Here is an 18,052-nt window from a genome sequence, read left to right as displayed (position 1 = left end):
TATTTCCATTCACATAATTAGTGCATTAGTGCATGTAACTTAAACTCATTAATAAATGTCCCTTTCCAGTTTTTGTTTTATAATGGACAAGAAGTTTAGATATTATATCAATTGATCCCATTTTGGGCTGACCAATGAAATTGGTAGAGCATTTTACCAAAAGTGCAATAGGACCACAGGAGTGGCTACTATATTTTAATTCCACACTTTATAGACCCCATCTACTCAAAAACATTATCCTATCAACTTCCTCATGTCTAATGACTTGGCAGATTTTTTCTGGTTCAAATTCACTTGCCAAATCTCATGGATGAGAGCACTCCTCACAGGTCACAATCAAGAAAATGTTCAAGATTCCAAGCTAGTTTCACTTCTTTTCCAATTCCAAATTTTAATATTTTCATAGCACAAAGTTTTAATCTTGATACTACTACACTAGTGAGCTTAATTCTTGAAATAAAATGATGGTGTAAAGCATGATGGTTAGGACTTCAGTCCTTTATCAGACTCCATTCTTGATACCTCAAGAAGATCATGCAAAAGCCAAAGAATTCAACTTCATCTTGAAGGAGCAAGAATGGATTTCTATGATCAAGAAATGCAACAACATGTTGGAGTTGAAGCAAGTTCATGGCCAAATCTTGAAACTTGGATTCATTTATAACTCCTTCTGTGTAGGCAATCTTTTATCCACTTGTGCACTTTCAGAATGGCGCAGCATGGACTATGCTTGTTCGATTTTCGGGGAGATCATTGATCCAGGTTCATTTGAATACAATACTTTAATAAGAGGATATGTCAAGGATATGAACTTGGAAGAAGCTCTACTTTGGTATATTCATATGATTGAAGATGGGGTTGAACCAGATAACTTCTCATATCCTGCACTTCTTAAGGTATGTGCTCGATTCCGGGCACTCAAAGAAGGAAAGCAGATTCATGGGCAAGTTTTGAAGTTTGGACATGAGGATGACATGTTTGTGCAGAACAGTTTGATCAATATATATGGAAAGTGTGGAGAAATTAGGCAATCTTGCCTTGTCTTTGAGCAAATGGATCAAAGAAGTATAGCTTCTTGGAGTGCACTTATTGCAGGTCATGCTAACTTGGGACTATGGTCTGACTGCCTCAAAGTTTTTGGTGAAATGAACACTGAGGGATGTTGGAGGGCAGAGGAAAGTACACTGGTTAGTGTTATTTCTGCTTGTGCTCATTTGGATGCCCTTGATTTTGGGAAAGCCACACATGGATATCTTTTAAGAAACATGACTGGTCTCAATGTTATAGTAGAGACATCCTTAATAGACATGTATGTTAAATGTGGATGTCTAGAGAAAGGGTTATTTCTCTTTCAAAGAATGACAAACAAGAATCAGATGTCCTATAGTACCATAATCTCGGGGCTGGCCATGCACGGTCGTGGGGAGGAAGCACTAAGGATCTACCACGAAATGCTCAAGGAAAGATTGGAACCTGATGATGTTGTTTATGTAGGGGTTTTGAGTGCTTGTAGTCATGCTGGATTGGTTGAAGAAGGGCTAAAATGTTTTGACAGGATGAGACTGGAGCATCGGATAGAGCCAACGATTCAGCATTATGGGTGTATGGTTGATCTCTTGGGACGAGCTGGGAGGCTCGAGGAAGCTTTGGAGCTCATCAAAGGCATGTCAATGGAGCCAAACGACGTCTTATGGAGAAGTCTGCTAAGTGCTTGCAGAGTTCATCGGAACGTTGAGTTGGGAGAAGTAGCAGCCAAGAATCTTTTCAAGTTGAAATCAAGAAATGCCAGTGACTATGTCATGCTCTGCAATATGTATGCACAAGCTAAAATGTGGGAAAAGATGGCTGCAATTCGGACAAAAATGGTTAATGAAGGGATAAGTCAAGTACCTGGTTCTTGCTTGGTTGAAGCAAACAGAAAGGTCTACAAGTTTGTGTCACAAGATAGGTCACATACCTGCAGTGATGTGGTGTATGACATGCTTCACCAAATGGAATGGCAACTGAAATTTGAAGGGTATTCTCCGGATACATCATTGGCACTGTTTGATGTAGACGAAGAAGAGAAGAGGCAAAGACTGAGCACTCATTGTCAAAAGCTGGCTATTGCATTTGCACTTATAAAAACATCTCAAGGTTCTCCTATAAGGATAGTGAGAAATGTCAGAATGTGCAGGGATTGTCATACATACACTAAACTAATTTCCATGATTTACGAAAGAAATATCATTGTTAGGGATAGAAATCGGTTCCACCATTTCAAAGATGGAACTTGCTCTTGTAAAGACTACTGGTGAATACATATTCTTTTCCCCTTCAAACTTGCCTTTCATAGTTATAGTCATACTTTCTGCAGTTCAAAGATGTAAACAATATTAGCACCTACCGTCAGAATCATGCCGTTCCCGGAGTTCCATAAGAAATAAACAAGAAATCACTGCCGAAGCTAAATGTTTGATCCACAAAACTTGATACCAGTCAATTTGAACAAAGACATAAAAGGGAAATTCAACTCCAGCAAGATCAATTTTTTGATTCAATGATCCAGAAGAGACTCCCATCTGGAGCTTATTTTTTCGTGGCAAATATGTGCCCTCTTCAAACAATAGAAAAAGGCCATTTCGACCTTACAGTTTTGAAACTTTAAACTATTGGATAACTCCTACCAGAGCTAGCTAGCTAACATATTCTACTGTATTAAAACATAGTCATATAACACTATTAGAGCACTGCAAGTGATCTCCATCTTCCTGATCATTATTCAAGCTGAATTGAAGAAATAGCTGCAGTAATTTCCTTTGCCCGAGGATCGTTGTTTTCTAAGGATACACCATGAGGATCTTCCCGTACTAGCATTGCGAGAACATTGAGTGAACTCCAAGCTTGAGTCACATTTTTACTTGAGGCCCCCAAGGTGACTGCAAAAACCGCGTCAAATCCACCAGCACCAGGAATGCCCGCCAATAAGACTCCCTCCATATTCATTGTAGCATCTAAAAGCTGAGATTGTGATTCTGGTTCTATCTGTGAATTGTGTACAAGGTGAAAGAAATGGTTATAAACCTGGAACAAGTGAACTGGATTCTTTAAGAGTTTTTGACCTTACAGGCATCGTTTGAATGCCAAGGTCGTCGAAATATGTTCCTTGGGAAAATTGCAGTGCAGCAAATTAGATGGAAAAAGTAATTCTTTTGTGTCTGTTGAAAGCAAAAAGAAAGTTTAAATTAGGAAACCATCTTTCTACAACATTCCTAAGCTTAGCAATGGATGTAGGAATTTGAATTGGGACCTACTTTTCTTTCTCATTTGGAAACTATTTTCCACTGATACGAACACATTCAAGAAATTTATTGTTCATTTACTTCATTTAATACTTCTTCGTACTTTTGGAATTCTATAGAAACCCTAAGGAATTGGACACTAATTTCATATAGAAGTTGTCTAGAGATTAAATTCTACAGAAACAAAGCCTGCTTTTGCATCATTGAGATAGAATGATATCTTGACAAATGTTCATCTGAAGTAATTCATACATAGGTGAGGAGTGAGAACTGAAAGAATAAGAGAAGAAACAATCTAGTTACATGGTACTGGAGAACTTACTGGAATTCCAGCAGCTTCTCCCATCTTGCGCATCTGATACCTAATCCGGAGCATTGCATCTCGAGCTCCTAATAATTCTTTAACAATTTCTGCTTGAGTTGGTTCATTTGCTCTCTCCAACCACTGTTCATGGTTTAAAAAGAAGAACTCAAAATTCGAAATTAAAAAAAAATAAAAAATCTCTTATGGATAGAAATTCCTCAATTATACCAAAAAGTAATGGGAATCCAATTAGGTAGAAAGGGCACAAAAGAACAATGAGGCATCATAAAGAGGGAAGCCATGAACTTACAGATGTTAGGAGTTTTACACATGACAATATAGGCAACACTAAAAATGAAAATGAACACAAGAACCAGGAGGAATTTTTTTTTTTTTTGGAGAATAGTAACTGTAGGAAATTTTGTTCTTTCAATCCAAGTCTTTGAATTGCATTAGCTATCTAGTTTAATTAGCTGCGGGAAATAAATTTTCATATATAGGGTACATTTTTTTGGATGCTTCATAAAAAATATTAACCCTTCACTGAACATTTTGGCATCTTCAACACCCAGAGATTTATATCAGATTAAAGCTTCCCAGAACATATTAGCATCTAAGAGGTATAAGGGCAGTCATCAGCATCACCTGCCATTTCATAAGTTTTTCAGCTCTGTTCTAGATCGACAGAGTTTTACCTTTTCAGCAGGAAGCAGACTGCAGGCATTGATGATGCATTCATAAGCATTGTAATGTCTCTCTGCCAATTTACATAAGGTATTAAGGTGCGCTTCAAGAGCAGAGTTTCCTTCTGACAGCCTTCTCCATGTTTCTAGAGAATCCTGAGGGTCAGACTTCTGCCATTTCTTAACAGCACCAACCATTGATGGCGTTGAAGATCCTCCACTGCCCGGTTCTCCAAGTAACTGCAAGTGCTCAGCTATTAGCTCCGGCAACTCAAAAGAAGAAACTACGCGTACCACATACAAAACACTTCAACTATGGGACAAATTCTGCTGGAGTAGATGTCTTGGAGGAGCAAGAACAAATCCATTAAAGTGACAGTAAAGTGTAAAAATTCAGTCAGTCAACATCTTCAGTTATAACGGTTATAGAGCTAATTAGGGGATTCAACCAAAAAGGGCCAGCAAAAGCATGCTAGGTAGGACCATTGACCTAAAGTTAATTATCATTTTCATCATATAGGTTAGGTATCTTCTGCAAAAGAAATTTGTGTTTAGCCCAAGCACCAGGTAGGTAAATCTACACTTGACGTCAATATCAGCAATTGAAGCTGAAATTAGTTTTACATATCTATTTGACAGTTCTAAGGGTGTGGAGATCAAAAGAGAATATGAATGTGTCATTAAAGGTCGTTTAACATGTAAAACAGTAATTCTGTCCATCCAGCTTATAACAGATGAGCAATCCATTATTCTTAAACAGATGAACATTCATAAATTTGTTCAATATAGTATAACATATCTTTTTGATTAAAAAGAAATATAGTATTTCATACTCACTAATGTCATCAAAGGAGGCAGTGAAAACTTGGTCCTCTCGTGGTCCCACTTTGCTTTTAGGACATCACCAATGACTTCTGTTAGTGGCGTTGCCATACCTGCATTCTGCTAATCCAAAAGAATGTCAGAACAGTCGTGAAACTAGATTCGACAAGATTTAGATGCAAATCCACAATAATAACTCTGCATAGCAATCAGCAGATGTTTGATTGGGATGAAATCTGCCTGAACAGAGTGTAATAAATGTAGATTTTTGTAGCCGACACCAACTAGTTTGATAAATGAGATATAGTTGATTGATTCATTGAAGATAAACTAAGTCATCAAATGTCCCATAATTTTCCCTGACACGTTATATAAACCCTGGCCTCATTCCTTAACCTTTCATAAAAATTCTCGTTATGCTGAGGAAAGGAACCAACAGAAGATTTTGTAAATCAAGAGTTTCATAACATTTCTCGTAGAATAGAGAATGAATTATTTTCAAACTTTGCGAAGACCAACAACAATATTGTCATGCCAAACAGTGTTGAATAAGGGAAGACGAAGCATCCACCTAAAGGAAAAGCAGCTCTATTAGCAATTTTTACATAGATAATCAAAAGTGGTCTGACAATTAGCAAAACTCATCAGCTCACTTGGTATTGACTGGGGCTTGGGCGACCAAGCTAGATTTTAGCACCACTGAAGCATGTAGTGATGAAACAACATTTGAGTGATGAGATACATTTTTTTCCTTCTGTTTTTTAGTAAGCGAGAAATGCATGAGGGCCAGTTGGCACATGGTCCGAAACTTGGTGGATAAAGACCAGCACCTCTACTCTTCTAAGTTCTAGGCATTTGGTACGTCACATGGTTCGAACTGGTGACGTGCACCTAATCTACATAATTTACACATCACACACAAATTTTTTACCACTTAACCAAAGCCCCAGGGGCTTGAATGATGTAATATATTCATCATCTTCATATTAAGTTATCTCAATTCAGAAAGTGTACTTTAACTATATTATCACCTCTCAGGACAAAAGTTATGGAATTCAAACATGGGTCATTAATGAGCTTCAAAGAGTAAGTCTTTGGTCGATTAAATTAACAAAATATATACACTGAAGCCGTTCAGGCTATTTTTCCTGTACCCGAGCCTCTGATAAAACTTTAACAGATTACTTTATCTATGAGCAAAACTATGCCAACAAATCAATCAAATATATGGAAAGTGAAGAAGACCTGCGCAGAAGAGAGCACTTCAGGTGAAAATCGGATATAGCGCTGACTGCCATAAACTGCAGAACTAACATCGAACCCACTGCCAACTTTACCCTGTGCAATGCAATGAGCAGTTTGAGCTATCACATGAAGCACATCAAGATCAGCGACATCTTTCTTTCCTTGGAGTTGGTTCCCAGCCAAAGAGGAGAGGTTCACAACGCCAAGATAATGAAGTAAGGCGGCAACAACTGCAGTTGTCATAGCTGCTGACGACCCTAATCCAGTCTTTGCAACTTCAGGCTTGCGATTTTCGCCAGTTGATTCTTCTGCATTAAAGGTGATTGAAGCGAAAGGTGGAAGGGAAGCCAATGACTCAGGTGTAAGAGGGAGCCCGCGTGCTTCAATCTACATAAATAATTAACAGAGAGGTCTCAATTATTATCAAACAAGAGAATACAGACAAACTAGCTTGTAGCATAACATTTTAGACTGCATCTTAACTTATGCATCTGTAACACAATGTAATTTGAAAGAAAGTTAAATATATCAGTCAATGAATATTATAAAGGAGTAATCCGAGTTGACCAGTTCCAGCCACACAAAAATATGTCATATTATCATTGCGATTTCTTGTCCTTATAGTCCAGCACTATGTTAACATGATCAAGATATATACGTGTCAACAAAAGATGATAAGGATAATTGAAAGCTTGTGTCAATTTTGTTTTGATATTCCATACAAATCCTTGTAGAATTGTTTTTATATTCAATACAAATCCTATAACTTCATTAATAAACCAAATAAGCAGAAATTCGTTTCCATGGGTGAAGTAAATCTTACAAAGCGTGTGCTCACTTGGTGCATGACTAGTCATTCCTTTTTACAACTTCTGCAGCTGTGACTTCTATTCAAGTTGGCTACTCTAGTTTTACTTTTTTGTCTTAAACTTGCGAATTTGAACATAAACAATATATTGGTTGTCAAGGAAAAACAACAACAACTACATGCCCAATATATTCCCACCAAGTGGAGTCTGGTCAACTATATAAATTCATTTGGTGTAGCATAATCAATTTTTCATTATTTCACAGTATTTCCAATAAGAATTACGTATATATTTTTGTCCAGTGTTATCTTCTGAACTTGGAAAAGATTTAGTCAAACATTAGTCCAGCAATTGGTCAAATTGATTATAGAGCCAACTAAGGTTAGTTTCCGGGATTGAGGTAGTACTCCGTACTATTTTTCCATTAAACCATTCAACTTTGTGTAAACCCTAATATTAAAAAAACTGGCAAGCAATTTATAGACATATGATTTTTTTTCCTGCCCCAACTGTAAATCTTGAAACAGCTGCCACAAATTAGAAAATATCAAGTTAAACAACTTTGGGTATGGTTTACTGAATATCAAATTTCACTTCATGCCAACAAGCCGGACTCACAGATAAATTATCTATCACTGAACTACATGTCATATCAGAAATACAAGTAAGCTGCAAACGCACCTGATTCCTATAGGAATAGAACTCATTGCAACCCAAGATAGTTATGTCAAGACCTGCATGGATAATGCAGTTTGAGACATTGTTTGTCTGGAAAGTCCCATATAAAAGATTGTCATCATCCTCCTATAAGAAAGGAAAGAGTGTCAGACATTACCCTGCAGAAGTAGTTTCTGCAATGTCTCCTTCATATCTTTGTCAAGTGTTACATGGGCTGCTGCAACGGCATACTGCACCGCATGTTCTACAAAGGAGTTTCTTGATCCACTGATGTTCGACTAAAAATATAAGTTACTACACTGCTTGCCATTTGGATGACTTACACATTTATGTTATAACAAACAGATGAAGTAAATCGAGAATACAGTAGCCAGGTTAACATTTAATACTTCAAAAAAAAAAAAAAAAAATCAGCAAATTCACAAACATTCTTTGATAAAGTAAAAAATTTTATTAGTGATGGAGTTAACTCCCATATAGAAGTTGTATAACAAAAAGTAGAAAACCTACACCAAATATGATTCTCTACAATAGAAACCCAATCATCAATATACATAGGGACTTCATAGTCCATAGGACACCAAAAGGAAACTAGAAACAAGAGACTGTTATGCAAATTCACAAATATAAAAAGAAAAATACTACAATATTTTCGCTAACGAGACTTAAACTACTTGCCTTGAAGAAACAGGTTGAAGCTTTAGGTGTTTAAGAGACAGTTTATACATGGTTTCTCTTGCCATCTGGGGAGAAGTCAATTTAACATCTGTCCAAGCCTGAAAAGGAATAATAAAACTACCATACAGTGGGAATAAAGCGTAGGGAAATACATAAAAAGGTGTTTTTCAAGTAAAGAAATGGTCGTACATACTTCAGATTAAGTGCAGCAAATATCACTCACCCATGCCCAACTTTCAGGTTTAATTTCCTCATAAAGTGGCTTCACAATAGCATAAAAACGAGCATTTGTGCTTAGTACAATACCAGCATTAGGCCTCTCTAAAACAAGATAACCTCCAGTCATCAAAACCTTTCCAGGAGCAGACGCAACTCTGTTTAGACATCAATAAGCCGAAAATCAGACAAATAGTTACTGGATTATTGAAGTATACACAAAATGGAAAATCCAACTGATAAACATCCGAAACTTACACAGCCATTATTTAACAATTCTCACTTTGTAAAGCTTGAGACGTGCAATCCAAGACAGATAAGCTGCAGAAGCAAAGTAACCAATAACATACTTGCTTTTCTTGAGAAAAATACAAAGAGACAAAATGAAACATAAATGCATAACAAAGGAAACAAAACCCTCCAATATAACGCAACAACAACAACAACAAATATGCCCTAATTCCCAACTAGCCGGGATCAGCTATATCATCAATCCTCCATTCTGCTCCATTTCAACCTATTTCATTCCTATTTCTAACCAAACTACAAAGACAACTACTTCCTCTATACCGAAAGGAATGTCACTTACTAAATTTAGAAACAATTTAAGTATAATCTTTTAATCACCCTTAATGAGATTTGATTTATTCTAAGGCTTGTTCTTGATCACAAGTTTCCAAAGTCCTCCATTGTTTCTTAAACTCCGTGCCTAGTCAAATAGCGTCACATACATTGCGACAGAAGGAGTAACAAACTCTGAACCAAGACATACCACCATAACAAAACCTTAATCCCAACTAGAATCATCTAAAATCAAAGAAAAGGGAGATCTTTGATCTCAGTAACTTATTAAACTAAAGATAAAGCATCTAAGCTGATATGATCCAACATGGGGTTCCTCTAAAACGCTCAAACAAATTATTTCTTCAACAAGCTAAACGCAAAATCACCCACCACACCAAAGATTAGGAACAATTTCAAGAAAGTTGAATTTTTTTCAAGATTGGCAGATAACCATTCATATTTATCACCAAGATAAACTCAGCCTATAAAGACGTACAAAAAGATACTTGCTTTTGTTGGGTTCTTGGTGATGGTGGGGGTGCTGCTAGAGTGATTGGCAATGAAGACGACGACAAGAACTATATGTGCAGAAGTAGCACATTTTATTTATTTTTTATTTTTCACTGAAATCATTTCTTGTTACCAAAAAATAAAAGTTATATGGGCCAATTTGTCCATCAGTTATACTATTAGGACTTATTTGTATTTTAACAATTTTCTTAGACAAGTTCCAAACTTTTTTCTCATAATTGCTACAGAACTCCAAACTTTATATGTCTTTTACTTTTTCCCCCTTGAATTGACTGTTGTGATCTTCTCTTCATCACCAAGTCGTTAGCTCTCACTCAGGTTATTAATTTCTCTATGCTTTACAATGGGTCCTTTTTGTTGTTGTGAAATATGAAACTATAATTGATAATTTGATTATTCTTTTGTTAACTTTTTTTGGGACTTTGTGGTTAGTCCAGGATTTGGGTTTCTGAAGTATGTTCTCTTTGTTTTCCTTTTCCATTATTAAAGACACCCAGATACAAATTTTATAAAAAAAGTTTTTTTTTTTTACTTAATTTTGTGAAAAAAGTTTTGTTTTTTATTTTTTCTTGATGTGTATTGAGGAAGTTGAAACTGCTTTATTTTGAGAAAAAAATTTCTGGATCATTTCCCTGTGTTTGTAGGTGAGTTGCAGAAATTATACAAGGTGAATTAGGTGAAGTATTATGTATTAATACTCTTGAGTATTAACAGCTCGTTTGGATGGTTGTTACCTTTTGTATTGTATTGTATTGTGTCATTAGTTTAAATACAATAATTGTTTTGATTGTTACTTAAATTTTATTGTAGCGCATTGTTAAATCCATTATTAGGTAACAATGAAAAGTCGCGTTTTGTGTAAGGATCGAATAGGTGTGATCGCATCTTTACCTTATTTTGTTTTCTCGTTTTGTCTTTATTTATTATGTAATAATCGTATTATTACCCTATTTTAGAGTAGGTTTACCCCGTACTTTGCTTTTCTATTAGGTTTATCCTTCAAATTATCGATGTGTGACATGATGTAACGATGGAAAACAATACAGTATGTCCAAATATTGTATTAATTTAAACAATACAATACGAATTATGAAATAATATGTAGCAACCATCCAAAGAGAGTGAATGTTGATAAACAATGTCTAGGCATTAGATTGAATAGGAGTTGAAATAACATAAAGTCATTCTCATTTTCCCATTTTGGAAGAAAACCTTTTCCAGGTTTTAAGGTAACTAAACACGGGAAAGCATTTTCTGTTATACGAAACACATGTCATATATGCTTCTCTGTGGTCCAGACAATAACTTGATACTAATGGTGATTGGGTTTATTTCCTTGTTCGAACTTCACTGAACTTATGCTTTATTCACTTTGAATTCTGGATTTTCGGTTCTTTGCTTTCACAATTCTTAGGAGATTGAATTTGGTCATTTGAATGGAATTCTTCTCCATTTTCCTTGATTTGGCTTTACTATGCCCGCATTTTCATATCTCAAGATAATGTCAGATACTGTTTTGATTAGTGTAGCTCTGAGTGGGAATTTATGAAAATTTTGTTGCTTTCTTAATGATCGCAATGTTTTGTAGTGGTTGCTTTTTTTATCCTGGTAAGTTAGAGAGTGGCCTACACTGCAAATGCATAATTTGATGGCATACAAAAACTCTAGGCTACTGATGGGTGCCTCTAGTCGTGGCCACTAATGCGTTGAAATTGCAAAGCCTCATTTACTCGTCAAGTTGATTACTATATTCTGTCATTCAGTATGCCGGCTTCTCAACTAATTCATATCTGATATGTGGGAAGAAAAATCCTTCCGTGTAACTTCGGTCTTCTTCATAATCAGAAATCTTCTGCTTATTCCACCAACATTACTGATTTCAGCCGAGTCATTCCCCTTTTGGCTAATTCTGAGGCTCCCATCTGCTTTGACTTTTTTCTGCAACAGGATCATCTTCAATATTCTGGAATTTGTATCTGTGGAGCTATTTTCACCAGACACCTGAATGATCTATTGTAGAGTTTCTGTTACCTGACCCAATCTTGGGTCGGTCTTTTGCAATTTTTAGCGAACACATGGCAGTTAACGTTGCACTTCGACCTGCATTGAGCAACTACTGATTTTTTAGTCCTGGACCCATGATCTACCAAATAACTTGCTATCAGCAGGTTGATTTTTAACTCAAGCGGGAGATTTCTTGTCAGATCTAGATCTGTTGCTTTCTAGGGACCGTCCACCTGGTAGGATCTTCATCCAATACAACACCAAAGCTCCACACATCACTCTTAGCTTGAGATGTCCTGTTTCCGTGTATCAGGGGCTGCATTACCCCCATTTCACCACAATTGCTGTGGAAACATGGTTGTGTTATGCCAGTTGAGCCCTCTCTGGCAAGCTCGAAGTCTGAAAACTTTGACTTGAAGTCATTATCCAAAATAACATTTGATGACTTGAAGTCATGATATATCACCTCAACTTCCAATTTTTCATCCAAATAAGTCAGGCCCTGAGCTGCTCCAAGCATCATTTGCTGTCTTCTTTGCCAAGTAATAATAGGAAAGGTGCTATTGAAGAGATGATTTTACAGGCTTCTATTTGACATGAATTCATACACCAGTAGCCTCTGAATATCTCTCTCCATCATAGGTACAATATCCAATTAGTTTGACGAGATATGGGTGATCTACCACTCGCAGAAACACTTCTGCTTCCCATTTCTTATGATCATGATAACCATCTCTATTGAATTTTTTAAAGGCAACAACAGTTAATTCACCAGCAGGCTTAATTGTGCCCTTGTATAGACATCCAAAACCTCCTCCAAATCTTAAGTAACCTATTAAAATTAGTAGTTGCTCTAATCATCAAGTATCACTGGTGCTGATTTCCCTTCCCTATTCCTTGTTCTATCCTTGAAGTACAAGAAACACTTCATTTCCGCCCTTAACAAATGTTGGTTGAGCTTTCAAAATTCAATTTTTAACTCCGAGAGTCCAGGAGCAGCAATGGTCTTCCGTAAAGTCCAACCTAGCTTTTGATTTTTCTTCACCTTCATAGATTATTCTCTTCTAAATCTTCGCTCTTCAGCTCCTTTTGGGTTTGGTAACCACTTTTTCTTGGACCAAATATTCTCTCTCTCTCTCTCTCTCTTCTCTTCTCTTTGGATGCTTCCTCTCCTGTGTCTCTCTTTTTTGGCTTGAAGTCATCACCCAAAAGCACATGTGATGACTTGAAATCACTTTGTTTCCGATTCTTCATGCAAATAAGCCAGTCCTGGACAACGAATTGATTTCTGATATGCAGGAAAAAAGAACATCCTATATAACTAAACCTTCTATGTAGGTGCTTCTGATGCCATTTTGACATTATCAAGCCAAAAGTATATATTCTTATAGGAAGTGGAATAGCACCACAGTATATATTCTTTTATGAATTCAGCCTTGTTTTTCTTTTGGGGGTAAATTTATTCTTTAAAATATTGGTTGGACCAGAATTACTGAAACAACAACCCATGTAGATGTGGTCGGGTTGGGTTATAACCCCTTTTCTATTTAACTCATCTTTAACCTCTCTAAATCCAACCCAACCAGCCATTTACCACCTCTAGTATCAGGTTTCATTTTGATGATATTTTTCTCTTTCTGTCCTTTCTTCGACATCTTTATATGTTACAAGGAGTATTTTTAAATGAGCAGGTGTAAGGCAGAGAAGGAAGTATTTCATGAGCGATGCAGAAACTGGGAGAATTCAAGCTGCCTAACTTCTTTAATTATCCACCTTACTTCACGTAATTTACTCTTGCCCTTATTTCCATGTTTCTATTTTTATAAATATTTGGCAGTAAATTTCAGTTTCTGCGTTTTAGCATTTGAACTTTTTGGGTCAAAATGTATGGAGAACCTTTTTATTGGGTGTTAAAGTGAACCTGCATTTGACAGCAGTATATCAATCAACTATTTGATGGTTTCAGCTGAGATTTTAAATCTTCGATCCTAGATCTCATAATTATTATGGAATAAACCTAACACCATAGGACTCTTTTCTCTTAATTGGAGGCGATCATTTTAACATTTGATGGTATACAAGCAAAAGAAAATGAATCTTATATGTGAAATGTTTGACTTATAGATCTAAGCATGCTGGTAAGATATTTTTAAAGGGGATTTAAGATGGTTTCTCACAAAAATAATTATGTTCTTTATTTGCTGCACATGAAATTGGACTTTTCTTCACAGTATTAGAAGATTTCTGATGTGGAATTTATGTTTTGCACATAAGATAAATTTTATTCTTTCCTAGTTTGCAGCCTGTGAGGGAAACCAGGGAGAAGCAAATACAGCTATGGAAGGAGCTCATAATTGATTTCTGTCGAACCCAAAAGATCTTTGTAATTGGGCTGGAGGAAGACTTCCCGTTGTTCAGTAATCCTGCTATTGAAAGTGAGTGCTTCTTCTTATTATCCACTGCAACTGCTGTGCAATTTAAAATGTTAATTTGACTTATATTATAGTAGTGATAATGGAAGAAAAATTGAAGTAATAGTTTGAAAAGTCGTGATATTTTATAGATTAGTTTCAAAAAAAATTAAAAGTCAAGAAGTTTCAAAAAAGTTTTCATGTTTTATAGAGAAAATATTATTTCTAAGTTTATAAATGCATATGTCACGAATTTGAATGCTTAAAGGTCTTAAAAGTTGTATAGAAATGAATTTGGTAAGCATTTTGGAACGTCCCAAAGCGAAGAGTTTCATTTAAATTTGAAAGGAAGGAGTAACTATCCTCCTCTGGAGCTATCTCCTTTTGTTTGTTGATGCTTGCATCCTTGTAGAAGTGGTAGACAGTTGTTCTTACAAAGGGACGACCCGGTTCATACCTACTCCGTAGGTGTCGGGGAGGGGGGGGGACCACTCCGGGCCTGACCTACGCGCCCTCACCCCAGCTTCGCTGGAGGGGCGTTTCGAACCCCCGACCCTGGCACACCACGGTAAGCAAGCTTACCGCTGAGCCAAGGCCATCCCTCAGACAGTTGTTCTTACAAGATTGTCAAAAATGAATCTGTACTTGACATTTATCGAGAAGCCAAAACAGAATAGATTTTCTCATTCCTGCCACAAATTTGAACTAAGATGATCTTGTCCCAGCATCAAGGAACATAGAAGATATCACGTCTTTTCAGCTTTCTGTATGCAAGTCTTTTTCATATTTGTATATTTATGCTGATTTTCCGGTTTGTTGTTGAAATAGCCAGTAATACGGAGAAGATACTACTATCCGGAAAGAAAATGGATTAGTTACATGTGAATCAGTAGTTTACCCATCCATTTTTCAAGGAAGTGGAGTGGATGGTTTAAGAAAGGCAATAAGAAACAGCTGCAAAACAGAAAAAAGAACAAAATGCCATTAAAGCTGAATATAAAATGGCTTGCAGTTTCAGATCCTTTGAGGAAGTTTCTGCTATGTTGTCAAAATTTCACGGAATTATCTTACAGTCACATGCCATGGAGTAATCCATGTTAGCTTGAATTGTCCTTAAACCACATGTGCATTGCCTCCAACGGATTTCTTTTCCTCTGCAAAGTGTTATTAAGGGAAGTAAGAGATTATATAAATGATCAATCTGTTAATTCACGTGATTCTAAAGCTTAATGGCTTGCATCTTTGATACTTGTTCGTTCCAGCACAAGGTTTCTGAAGAAATTTCTTCAGTCCTTGTAGGCCATGAAGTATGCATGTCTGTTCATAGACCATATGTACCAAAAGAAATGTCAACTGTAGTAGCATTACGTAGTAAGGCTTGCCAGTTTCGAAAATTTGCAAAATCCTGGCATTTTGTAGCTAAAAGAAGATGTGATTATATATTTACGTGATAGCTTGCCTCTGACTGGATGAATATCTTTTGTTAACCTGGAATGGTGGCAATTTTAGTATGCTCAGGCTGAACAGCGGTGATCTCTGATAGTGCAGGATCTCTGAGTTATGAAGCTAGGGAGGCATTTCTTTCTGCTTTGGTTTCTGATGGTAAGTGTCTTTCCTTTTAATGACCCTATCGCCTAATTATTGGTATGTGAGTCCCCTATGCTGCAGAACTCTAGATTCCTGACTCTGATCTATTTGACAGGTCGTGCAGAATGGATGGACAAAGGTCACAGAAAATGTCTAGTCCTATGGCATCGTATCCAAGACTGGGCAGACTTGATTGTAAAATTTGTGAGTCATGCAACCTTACATTTATTGCTGTCTTTAGCATTGTCATGACTCAATATGTTAGCGTCTACATTTGAGGGGACTATACTGTGACTAGTTGAGAGGATATAGGATTCATTCTTGGCTGTCATACTCAAATGTCATATTCTGTTACTGTACTAGAAAAACAAAGGTAGATATTATTTGAAAGAGCCTCCTTTACTGTTAAATTATGTGTTGAATGGTTTCACAAATGTGTAGAGAATCATGTAGCCACCTTATGAGTTGCATTTCTGTTGTTTACTTCACGAGTTAATTTTTGAATACATTTTCAAACAGTCCCAGATCTCCATTAGGAGGGTGAAGATAGCAGATAGTAAACTTCTGCATTGGAATTGAGATTATGAAGTGAAGAAAGTTTGTGCAAACGGGAACCCTAATTTGCTTTCCCAATTTTCCCTTCTTTATTAGTTTTATAATCCCGATCATCCATGTTCCTCATTGCTCTCCCTCACTCCATACCTACTGCCTCATCTAACTGTTTTCTAACAGAATCATTTTGTTTCTCCGTGGGTTATTCATTTATATAAATGGTTTTCAGTGTATTATTCTGTAAAAGATGCAATTTTAACTGTTTAGCAATTAGTTTCCTTGTTGGAAGACTATGATATATCCTATTTGGGGATGGATGAATAAAGACATGGTTCTGGTAGTGGAGATGTTTGATGAACTGAAGTATTATTTAACCTTGTTCACATTGTGGTTCTGTTGGCAATCTTCTGCCATTCTCGAGCCTTATCGGATTTCTTATGGAAGTATTATCTATCTGATTAGGTGAAGGAGTATGGGTTGGAGGACAGTGTTATGACAGTTGAAGAAATACGATCGGGGACCGAGTCCCGTGGAACAGGTAAACTTCAGGTTTTAGAATCTATGACATATTAGGTACCACATATTGCTTACTATTTTCGTCGTCTTCTTTAAATATTTTACATATGTTAGCTTGGATTTTGGCATTTCACTTGCCTACATGCACAAAGCATATTTTAACTGAGAAGAGTTGGTGCTTTCAGTTTTTCCTTTTCTAACATGATCATATGCTCGTTTCAATCTTGAACTACTCGGTCATTACCATGCGATGGAAGAATCAGTGGATCATTTTATCTAACATTTTACATTTAACATCTCGCTATTCTGTATGCATTTATGTTTATAGGATCTTATGCTCTTATCTTTTCTTATTTTATTAGCTTCCTAGTAATTTCATCTGTTTCATTGGCGTTTTATTGGTCAGAGCTTCATGGAATAGACCGTACAGTCCTTATGCGAGCTTTAAAGCTGCTCGAACATAAAGGGAAGCTTGCAATATTTAAGGGAACTTCAGCTGATGATGAAGGTGTCAAATTTTCTCTGTAAACCACCTTGTTGGACTATATTTATGTGTACAACGAGCGAGAAAGTTCTTATCTATGAGCACTTGTGAAATGCTTGATGTCGTCGAACTTGGGGTAAAATGGTTTCAGTGTTATGATACAGATACATTTCTGAACCATTGTGATTCCAAGTAGAATGAATATTGAAGTACATTTCTGAACCATTGTGATTCCAAGTAGAATGAATATTGAGTTCTTACTTCTTACTTCACTATTTCACATGGTGCAGAATTATGTGTAAATTTTGGAAGTAGAATTTGCACATTCTCAAGAGTTGTGATGTCAACTTTTCCAAATATTAGTTGTTTGTGACTTTGACTTGCTTTAAAGTAAGTATTTCTTTTTCTTAAGATTGGAGTCTGAATTTCAAGTTTATGGGTTCTGCATTTTAATCTTTTAAAGTTACCGAGTTTTAAATTAATAATCTATACATATTCAAAAAACATTTAAGGTTACTGGATTTGATCGAACCATATTGAACCGAACCGGATTAAGACATATCACCTTTCGGTTAAAAACTACTGGATTTTAGAATTGGATGATGTAGGAGGCTTATTTGATATTGTCAAGGTGAAAAATGGGGTTGCTACTTCGCAAAATTGACATAAAGTAGAGCCAAAAAGTCT

The 18,052-nt window shown here is 36.3% G+C and overlaps 3 protein-coding genes and 1 pseudogene across 9 annotated transcripts; 2 read left to right on the top strand and 2 right to left on the bottom strand.

Moving 5' to 3' along the window:
• The first annotated feature begins 476 nt into the window (after positions 1-476).
• Positions 477-2,321, top strand: LOC107869518 (pentatricopeptide repeat-containing protein At1g31920). Its single transcript, XM_016716052.2, has one exon. It carries the CDS (start codon positions 477-479, stop codon positions 2,295-2,297), a length of 1,821 nt encoding a protein of 606 aa, XP_016571538.1. The 3' UTR covers positions 2,298-2,321.
• Positions 2,322-2,423: 102 nt separating this feature from the next.
• Positions 2,424-9,910, bottom strand: LOC107869556 (phosphomevalonate kinase, peroxisomal). 5 transcript variants are annotated; one of them, XM_047395084.1, is made up of 11 exons: positions 9,777-9,906; positions 8,975-9,037; positions 8,724-8,874; positions 8,501-8,598; positions 7,980-8,089; positions 7,826-7,878; positions 6,336-6,722; positions 5,106-5,210; positions 4,281-4,508; positions 3,604-3,726; positions 2,424-3,024 (listed from the first exon to the last, which is right to left on the bottom strand). In XM_047395084.1, the coding sequence occupies exons 2-11, from the start codon at positions 8,980-8,982 to the stop codon at positions 2,758-2,760; spliced, it is 1,530 nt and encodes a 509-aa protein (XP_047251040.1). In that variant the 5' UTR covers positions 8,983-9,037; positions 9,777-9,906; the 3' UTR covers positions 2,424-2,757. The 5 variants fall into 5 exon arrangements, with proteins under 5 accessions (XP_047251040.1, XP_047251053.1, XP_047251047.1 ...); XM_047395097.1 differs by having other exon boundaries at positions 9,791-9,881; XM_047395091.1 differs by having other exon boundaries at positions 9,671-9,848.
• Positions 9,911-9,991: 81 nt separating this feature from the next.
• On the top strand, positions 9,992-17,776 carry LOC107869539 (vacuolar protein sorting-associated protein 25). Of its 3 annotated transcripts, none has more exons than XM_016716064.2 (7): positions 9,992-10,129; positions 13,507-13,598; positions 14,111-14,250; positions 15,775-15,828; positions 15,929-16,017; positions 16,828-16,903; positions 17,288-17,776. In XM_016716064.2, exons 2-7 carry the CDS (start codon positions 13,540-13,542, stop codon positions 17,407-17,409), a joined length of 540 nt encoding a protein of 179 aa, XP_016571550.1. In that variant the 5' UTR covers positions 9,992-10,129; positions 13,507-13,539; the 3' UTR covers positions 17,410-17,776. The 3 variants fall into 3 exon arrangements, with proteins under 3 accessions (XP_016571550.1, XP_047251061.1, XP_016571554.1); XM_047395105.1 differs by having other exon boundaries at positions 10,128-10,455; XM_016716068.2 differs by lacking the exon at positions 9,992-10,129 and adding an exon at positions 13,379-13,424.
• Positions 11,591-12,859, bottom strand: LOC107869529 (annotated as a pseudogene).
• Positions 17,777-18,052: the final 276 nt, after the last annotated feature.

The sequence above is a fragment of the Capsicum annuum genome, chromosome 1 (genome assembly GCF_002878395.1).
Source record: "Capsicum annuum cultivar UCD-10X-F1 chromosome 1, UCD10Xv1.1, whole genome shotgun sequence".
Taxonomy (NCBI): Eukaryota; Viridiplantae; Streptophyta; class Magnoliopsida; order Solanales; family Solanaceae; genus Capsicum; species Capsicum annuum.
Note: the sequence above shows the minus strand (reverse complement) of the source record. Positions and strands in the feature narration are given on the sequence as shown.